General features: G+C 45.3%; 1 protein-coding gene across 1 annotated transcript; it reads left to right on the top strand.

Moving 5' to 3' along the window:
• The first annotated feature begins 401 nt into the window (after positions 1 to 401).
• LOC119519643 (60S ribosomal protein L21-like) lies at positions 402 to 953 on the top strand. Its single transcript, XM_037817404.1, has one exon. It carries the CDS (start codon positions 428 to 430, stop codon positions 908 to 910), a length of 483 nt encoding a protein of 160 aa, XP_037673332.1. The 5' UTR covers positions 402 to 427; the 3' UTR covers positions 911 to 953.
• The last annotated feature ends 8,537 nt before the right edge of the window (positions 954 to 9,490 follow it).

Genomic DNA, 9,490 nt, shown 5'->3' on the forward strand with positions numbered 1-9,490 from the left:
GCAAACTGTTTCTGACCTTCTTCTTCTTCTTCACATTTCCAACTATTATTGTAAAGGTATAGATTTCTCCTATCTTTAAAAAAAAAAAGAAAGAAAAGAAAAAAACTGTTCTATACATGTTGTGGGGTGCGCTTTTTTTTTTCCTTTATTAGAGAAGTTGTGGGTTTTCAGAACAATCATGCATAAAATACAGGATTCCCATACATCACCCACCACCAGCACCTTGCTTTGGAATACTTATTACAACTGATAATAGCATATTTTTATAATTGTGCTATTAACTAAAGTCCACAGTTGAACTTAGGTTCACTGTGAGTGTGGTTCCACAGATTTTTTTCAAACATTTTATTATTTTACCATATATTGGAAAGAAAATAATGCATTTAGCTTTTCGGCCGGAACCGCCATCTTGCAGTAATTTGCCAAAATGACGAACACAAAGGGAAAGAGGAGAGGCACCCGCTATATGTTTTCTAGGTCTTTTAGAAAACATGGAGTTGTTCCTTTGGCCACGTATATGCGAATCTACAAGAAAGGTGATATTGTAGACATCAAGGGAATGGGCACTGTTCAAAAAGGAATGCCTCACAAATGTTACCATGGCAAAACTGGAAGAGTCTACAATGTTACCCAGCATGCTGTTGGTATCGTTGTAAACAAACAAGTGAAGGGCAAGATTCTTGCCAAGAGAATTAATGTACGTATTGAGCATATTAAACACTCTAAGAGCCGAGATAGCTTCTTAAAGCGTGTGAAGGAAAATGATCAGAAAAAAAAGGAAGCCAAAGAGAAAGGTACCTGGGTTCAACTGAAGCGCCAGCCTGCTCCACCCAGAGAAGCACACTTTGTGAGAACCAATGGAAAAGAGCCTGAGCTACTGGAGCCCATTCCCTATGAATTCATGGCATAAAAGGTGTAAAAAAGAAATAAAAGACTTGTGGATCATAAAAAAAAAAAAAATAATAATGCATTTACCAAATCAGTGGCTAAATACGATGTACCTGAGACAACAATACCCATCACCAGCACAGAAGCTGCAATTGGGGCTGCTAATTGGTTAAGCTTACAGTAGTCTACAGTCACAGTCTAGGATCCATCTGGTTTCCACAGGGACCAGAAGGGTAAATTAAACAGAAATATGATAGGGACCACCACCCCACGATTTTGAGATCCTAAGAACAACTCTAATATGCACCATCCTCCCAAGAAGGAAATATAGTTTTCGATTTACTGTCTTGGCAGGGGGTGGGCATATGGGAATGGGGGTGAGAGCAGAGGGTTTGGAGGAAATGCAGAATACGAGCAGTTCCAGAGGATTCTACATGGCCTTCCTCACTATGATACCCCATAGACCAAGGACCCAATTTGGGGATTACTCCATCTGCCAAGTAGTCAACCCCAATTATAAATTCAGAGAAAAGAGGGTGGTCTCACATCCCTAGTGGGCCCTGTAAGCTGGGCACTGATGGACTCCACTTGTCACTTGGCCTTCCCACTTTTAACAGGAAGCCACAGTGACTTCAGGTCTCTAGTCAGCTGGGAACTTGGATCCAATAGTCTTAGAAATGTCTGGGTATTCAGTGAACAGACACCAAGTAAATTGCCACCAGTCCCTCTTGGGAACAACTGGAGAAATCCTTACAGTATATACTTGCCATGATAGAGCTGATTCCTTTTCTGGAGATCCAGCCACCTCTTTGGTCAACAGATTTTTGCTCCTACTGCCACAAATATCTAAGAACTACATCAAGTCCAGAAACTGGGCAAGGGATTGTGACTTTTTATTAGGGAAACTACCCTAAATATCCTGCTTAAACATTCTTCCTTTCTTTTGATGACACCCTTATTGGTTGCCCAACTATTTTGTCCATAGGGATGACATTTTCTATTAACTATCTCCACAACTCTCTGCAGTTCAAGTCCCCTTGGCTGTCACTCCAACTTTGCTGGTTGTTGCAATAATTGTGACCTCCTGACTTTTGTCAGGAATTAAGTGTAACCAACTGACCTCAATTGCTTTGGAGCCCCATGATCCTCATTGTTACCAACAAGCCAAGCTCTGTGACAGCTACTCCTACCATAATCTCTGGCTTGCAGAGGAAAGCCACCATTGAACTTCTTAGTGAAACTGGTGCTCTTCTCAACATGATGAATTTGGTGAATAATGTCTCCTTTTGAACTTTCCATGGAATATAATCTTCTGATGGGTTTTCTGGCTTGCATAATATAGCCACTCTAGCATGCCCACTTCCCTGAGAATTTTAATCCCTTTCTCCACTGTCTTCCATGGCAACTCAGATATTTCAACTTTGCTTGGAATGGGCCATCACTTCCTCCAGGCTTCTAGGTGCCTCTCAAGCTGCAAGTTTGCACCATACTCTGGGAACCTTGCCAGAGTGTAAAATCCCATATCAACAAGCAAATAAACTCTCTCTTATCCAGTCTTATATTCAAGCAACTTTGATCTTGCACCCTTAAAATCTCCTGCCTAAACATGCTGCTTAATTCTTGCAGTTTCTTTAGGGTGTACTCCTTTTCCTTCCATATCAGGGTCAACACATCCCTGGCTGTGTCATGGTGCAACTTAACTCTAGTTATCAGCCTGGCAGTCAGGAAAGGAGGTACAGACAGATTCTGAAGGAGTCCCCTGTTGCTTGCGGGTATTAGCTTACGCAGTGCCTTCCTGCAATGGGGGGAGGTGATAGCTTTTGTTAGGGTGGGATGGGCCACCTCTGCAGGTTCTGATGCTGCAGAGGAGTCTGGATAGCCAAGATCTATTGGTATAGCCAACCTATATGTTAGGTCCCAAGTTTTCCCAACTGTTGTCCTGACCGTGACATAACAGCATTTCATCATCTTTGAAGCTCCATGACACCATTAAGCCCTGACTTTGGTCTTAAGCTTTTTCTGCTCTCACTCTGCAGGAGATAAGTGTTTATTTGCGAATTACCAAAGAGCTGCTTCACACTTAGCTTTTTATTGTTTTTTTAACTGTCCTAAGCTTTTCATGATCTCTCTGTAGGAGTCAATGTAACCTAGTAAAAGCCAGCTAATTTCATCATACTTACACATACCTTTCCCTGTACTTTTCAAATACCTGAATCATTACTTGGCCTGGGTGTTCTGTCTGCTGGAACCTTCTCCTAAGTCTATCACCAATGAAAGTTTTAGCTACTGGGCCGCCACCTTGTACCAGGGACTATCTGTGCCCTACATATCACTGGGGTTGGTAGCTGAGCAGCAAGCAATCTGGTAAAAGTTCCATTTACCTCCTTTGCCGGTTTTGGTCCTTCAGGAAGCAGACACTGTGATGAAGTTAGGAGTGCAATATATTTCTTGAGGGTGAGTAATGCCAGTGAAAGATGAAGGAGGATGAGCAGAATATTGGGCAAGAATAGCCTTCAGACTGTATGCAGCTCTGATAAATTCTTGGTCAGCTGAGGTGCTCCAGAGAAAGATTGTCCATTAGAGGTGTCCACATTGGGCCAAAATGGTCAGGCCCTAACATTTCTATTGTGCTCAGTCACTAGCTGGAAGCTGCCTGGAAAAAGGGCAGCCATCTGAAGGTGCTGCAGTTGGAGGGGTCCACTGACTGCACTCTTTGCTGCTGAACATCAAGTTCCTAATTAAAAAGAGAGCCGGACGGTGCTCTTCCATGGCTGGCACAGACCCCAAATTGGCTCCAAAGCCCATATTCTATACCCCCAAAACTGAGAAGTTCTTCTCCTTTTCATATCCTCTCCACACTTTGGCCATCTGCTGTGTGGACTCAAGATTGTGACTAAGGAGACTTAGGGCATCCCCCAAGGATAAGAAAGGCAAGGCTCTGAGGGATTGAAGCCCCATCACTTAGGTGAGTGGGAAAGAGCTAAGGAGTTCCATTTACCACCTTTCCCTTTGGTACCTCTTTCCTTTATGAGGTTGACCCCCAGTTCCTGTAAAGTTGGAGAGACCCAGTGAGTAGAGGGGGCTGATACAGTGTCTGCTGGTCTACACTCACATTCTTCTGGGAATATGGTATAGGATTTTCATCAAATTTTCAAAGATGCCTCTGACTACCCCTCCAAATGTAAGAATCACTGGCGAACTCCAATTTTTCCCCTCAACTAGTATCTCTTTTCAGTTCTGTGCTGAGTTCACTGGCTTCCTCCCCTTCCTACAGCCCCAGAAATCTCCCTCTTAATGACACTGTGGGGCCAGGTTCCATTTTTCTCCAAAGAAGATGTTGGCCATCTTTCGCATGGGTTTGCTACACAGACAACACTCCATCCACCTGAGGTCTCAATGTGCTGGAAATGCTAGTTGGCCGAAATAGGCAGCCTTTGCAACTAGAAAAGATGACTGACGTGCCTTGGGGAGTTTGGGAGGATTGCTTCAAGAGGAGGTGGAGGAATCCCCTGTTTCCTGAGTTCCCACTCCTTGCCAAGCCTGGTGCTAGTCCTTGACCCTCAGTAATCTTGTTATTGGCTCCATTTTGTAAATGAAGGGTCACAGGCTCAGAGAGAAGTGAATGACCCAGCCAGAGTGCTGAGATTAGCCTCCTGCTTCTTAGCTCAGTAGCATGTTGCCCTCACGAATCATCCATATGAATAAAAGGATGGAACTCTGCAATGATTTATCTCCCATTTGGTTCAAATAGAATCAAGTTTTTTCATTAACTTCTTTGGATGCATTTGCCAAACTTATTTTTCTGGTGTCAGGAAAAATTGCAAAAAAGATTTTGAAACAGGCATAAAAGATTACTGGGTGCCGTATCTAGAGTTCTCTTCTGGGTAATTTCACATTATATTATGTTTGAGATATTTTGCAGCCCCCTAAGTTGTGGAAAATTGGTAAGAATGCAAATGATTCTTCTCCACAGAAATACAAATGAATCCCATCTTGTGAAATGCAATTGATCACTGCCCTATGGATAGACCAATTTTGTAAATATTTGCACATGCATCAGCATTCTTATAGCCTATATCAATGTGGTTCTTTTAATTCTCCTTTGAACCAGTTGTAACATCTTACTGGTTCCCTCCTAAATTAATGAGTTAAATGACACGTGTTCATTTTGTATTTGTATGTGACTGGGAAATTCTTATTTATTGGGTGACTTTGGCTCTGATCCATTCTCCTATTCATGACAAGGTCTAAGAGGCAGGGCTTTCTATTACCAGCACTAGCTCTTCAAGATCCCTGTCATAGAATCCATAGGGGATAGTCTTTTCCTTTTTGTTCTTTTTGTTGTTTTTAGTAATATTTCCTGTCTTCTGAGTATTTATTCTTGTGTGTATCATAGAAAGGGCCACAAGCATGACTTTACCTGTGGAAATGTGTGTGCTAGCCAAGGCCACATGGGAGACATTTATTGACACTGTCACCTCCTCTGTTTACTCTCACTCCAAGGACAGACTGTAACCCAGCAGGATGGGAAGGTGCAGGAGGTTCGGCTCCTTCTCAGACACTTGGGCTCTGATAACAGGAAAGGCTGTTGGAAGTTATAGCCCTGATAACCTCCTAGGCCTGGGAGGGCAGAATGAGCCACAGTCCAGGAGCTGGGAAAGCAGGCAACTCTGATGAGGCTGATGGCTCCACCAAGATCTGAGAGATGATGTTATTGCTTCCCCCGCAGAGACCCCACCTGAGCTGAGCCTTGGAGCAGGAAGGAAGTTAGCCTGGGAGCACAAGTTCAGGATGGTTACCTAGAGCTGCGGTCTCCAAACTTCTTTGATCTCACACTATTATTGGTTAAAAATAATCTGAACATGCAGTTTCAATATATGTATATATTATTTCTAAATTCTATATTTTGTTTTTGTTTGTTTTTTTTTTAACAGCAGACAAAGCCTTTTGGGCTAGAATGAAAGCTGGGATCTAAACAAGGAACATCCCCAAAGGTTAACACCTAGATTGTTTAAACTCACCACAGTAAAGCCACACTAAATTAAGGCAACCGGATCCTTTCCCAATGGTCCATTGTGTTGAGGTTGAGGGCATTCCAGAGGAGAACAAAGGGATGTAGTCAGGTCCCCAGATAAAGGTTGTTGACTTCTCTTTGCCTTCAGCAATACAGAAACCTTTGTAGCAATATTATTTGTTAAAAGCAATAATTCTAGCTACTACCACATATTGAGACCTCAGGAGTATCAGTACTTCACAAGTATTGTCTCATCTAAGTTTTGAAATAATACCAACAGCGGGTTAATTAAAGAAGGCAGAAGCTTCTTTATTTCTTAGGAATGTAGGCTTTGGAATCAGTCTGACGTTTGAATCCCAGCTCTGCCACTTATTTGCTGTGTCTTTTTTGGTGAGCAGCTTTACCTCTCTGAGTCTTAGTTTCCTTATCAGTAGATAACACCCACCTCGTGGTTGCTGCACAGCTCATTCATTTATTCATTCAACAAATGCTAGGTTGAACCATATGAAATTGCTGACATTCAACCGTTTTTTACTCACAAATACAACAATTTCATATGGTTCAACTTTAGAATTTTTTGAGTGCCTGCTATGCACTAGGCACTGTTCTACGTGCTTAGGGTACTTGAGAGACTAAAACTAGAAAGATGCCTGATTTAGTGGAGCTTACATTCTAGTTGAGAGAGAAAGTCAGTAAACAGCATAATAAATAAGTAGCCGTCTGCTTTGTTAGAAGGTGAAAAGCATGTGGGTGGCCTGGGAAAGAGTAGGTTAAGGGGGAGTGAAAGTTCAAGTTGCTGGGAGGAATGCCCTGGGTTGGGCAGTCAGGTGGGCCTCACTGAGAATTTAGGCTCCAAGCCAAAGCTTGAAGGCGGTGAGGGGCTCAGCCATGCAGAGGGCTGGGGAAGAGCTTTCTGGGCACAGGGAGCAGCCAGTGCAGAGGCTTGAAGGCCCAGCGTGCTCTGGGAACTGCAAGGAGGCCCACCTGGGTCAGTGCAGCTGGAGGCAGTGAGTGACGGGGAGTGTGTTAGGAGAGTTAGGAGTTCAGAAAGGTGATGTAGGGCCTTGGAGGCCACTGTTAAATGAAAAAATAACAGTTAAATGGGAGATAAAGGCACATCAAGTGCCAGCATGGTGTCTGGGTAGGTAGGAATTCTGTAAATAGGAGCCCATTCTTACTAGTTACCAAAGCACTAGAACTAGGCTCAAGTGTGCTCTTTCCTCAATGCCTATTGGATTCCGAGTCATGGACTCCGATTTTACCCACTTCATTCATCCCCAAGCAGGGAGTTTTTGGAGCCAGTAGACCACCACGTCTGCCCGGTGGACCAGGAGCACCTGCCATACAGATGCAACAGCGATGAGTCACAATGAGTACAGCCAGGAATACCTGGGGTGGGCCAGCCTGAGGAGTGGGTGACGTGAGCGATGCAGAGGGCTGCTTCCACTGACATCTCAGCCCTGACCCGCCTGCCCAGGCCGGCCCACAACCCCGGCCAGGGCCAGCTCGGTCCCAGGCTTTGTTCCTGAGTCTCAAAGCCCACCCCGCCCTCCCCCCACCTTCCTGCCAAACAAAGCCCCCAGCCCTGCCTGCCGCCCAACAGGCACCTGGGGGCCTCCGGGCCTGGGAATCAAAGCCTGTTTTGCAAAAGAATCCCTGTGTTTGGAGAAACACCCATCCCCTGCTGCCCGGCCTTTCAAAGGGCCCGCATTGTTCTGTGCTGAGAAGGAGCCTCCTGACGCTCAGGCAGGGCCAGGCTGACGCGGGTGGGCCTCTGATCTCAGGCCAGGCCCCCCACGCCCCTAGGGGGGCACAAGGCCAAGCTGGGAGTACTCTGTCCTTGTGGCACTGGGCCCCCTCCCCATTCTCTGCCCACCTGGGCCCCCTTCCCCGGCATTCTTGAGATCCCAGGCCCTTCCATCTGCCTACCCAGATGGCAAGGTGGGACGTCATGGGCCACAGCAGAGGATCACAGACCTCCGACAAGAACTGAGATTAGATGGGGCTTCAGTGGTCATAAGGGGTGTGCCTGGGCAATGCGCCCCTTAGACTGTTATAGTGGGTATGCAAAGGCCCCTCACTTTATACACTGCAAGGCTGAGGCCAGGAAAGAAACGGACTGGACCTGAAGCCCAGCTGGGGACAGACTGGGACTTCTTTCATACCCTTGGTAACGATAGGTCCAGACCAAAACCCAGACCTTTTGACCCAAAGTCCACTGCTCTTTTTTGGGGGGTGGGGGGTTGGGCAGTGGCGGTTTCACCAGCATTTGAGATAAATCCTCTTAAATCATTGGTTCCCAGGTAAGTCCTGATTCCTCTGCACTCAGAGGCCCTCTTCTGGGTCCTCTTTTCCCTTCTCCTGCCATCCTCACGCAGCCCAGTGCGTGTGGCAGAGTGGCTGATTAGTCTCACTCTGATTATACAAACGAAGCCCCTACAGGCACAGAGGTTAAATAATCTGCAAACCAGAGACATGGCCACTACTCAAAATCAAAGTCTCAGGTGCTAGCTACTTCCATACTCCCCCCACCCACCCCCAACTATTCTCCTGAAACTGTGGCTTTCCAGATCCCTTTGTCCATGGGGGCCCTAGGACCAACATTTACTTGACATTATGGGGTAATGAGTAAGAGCAGGGGCTCTGCATTCAAACTGAGTTGGGGTCCAGTCCAGGTCCCCTTTACTGCAGGACCTTAAGCAACCTACTCACCCTTTCTGAGCCTCAGCTTCCACCTCTGTCAAACAGGAATGATAACACCTGCCAACATGAGAGGTTATTGTGTAGATCAACTCAGACAATGTATGAAAATTCCTTTGCATAGTTCTTAGCACATAATAATAAACACCCAAAGATTACTGTCATGATTACTATTACTCCTACTTTCACTATGCAAAGGTAAGGGAGGAGGGGTCAGGGGAGGTGTGGAACTGTCTCTTTGTGTGAGCTGCTTCCCGAAGCAAACAGCAACAATTCCTTCCTGTTCAGCTAAAGGGAGAAGGAAGGGGCAAGGAGGAAAGCTGGGGGGTGGAAGTGGGGGAGGAGGGAGACTTTTGATCTTCAGCCTGGGATTCTTGCATTTCACCTACTTGGCTTTCTGGGCACTGAGTGTGATCTTTTGACAGGAAGTTTCTGTCCTGGTTACCTTTGTCAAGCACCTAATTCCATAGAGGTCACTTCCAGCCCCAGAATCTTGGAAAATTCCACAAGGCTGTTTGGAGAGGTAGTATGGCAAAATAGAAATTGTGACATCTCCTTGAACACAAGCCCCTTAACCTAAGACTTATTTGAGAGGCAGGCTAGCACAGTGGTTCCAATCCCAGCCTACCATTTGCTAGTTGCATGAGCTTGGGCATCTCAATTTTCTCTTCCATTAAATGAGCATAACAAAGTCCATGCAATAATGATGATTTAAGATCTTCAGTGTGTCATACTTGCTGGACTCTAAACGGTGTTAAAGATGACACTATCCAAAAATGTGCAAAATGCCTACTATAGTGTATATTACATATGCTTGATAGATTCTAGTTCCCTTGGGAGCCAGACAGAGTCAGATTCTCTTAAAGTTGCGTCAAAGGGCAAGACACT

This window comes from Choloepus didactylus, chromosome 2 (genome assembly GCF_015220235.1).
Source record: "Choloepus didactylus isolate mChoDid1 chromosome 2, mChoDid1.pri, whole genome shotgun sequence".
NCBI lineage: Eukaryota > Metazoa > Chordata > Mammalia > Pilosa > Megalonychidae > Choloepus > Choloepus didactylus.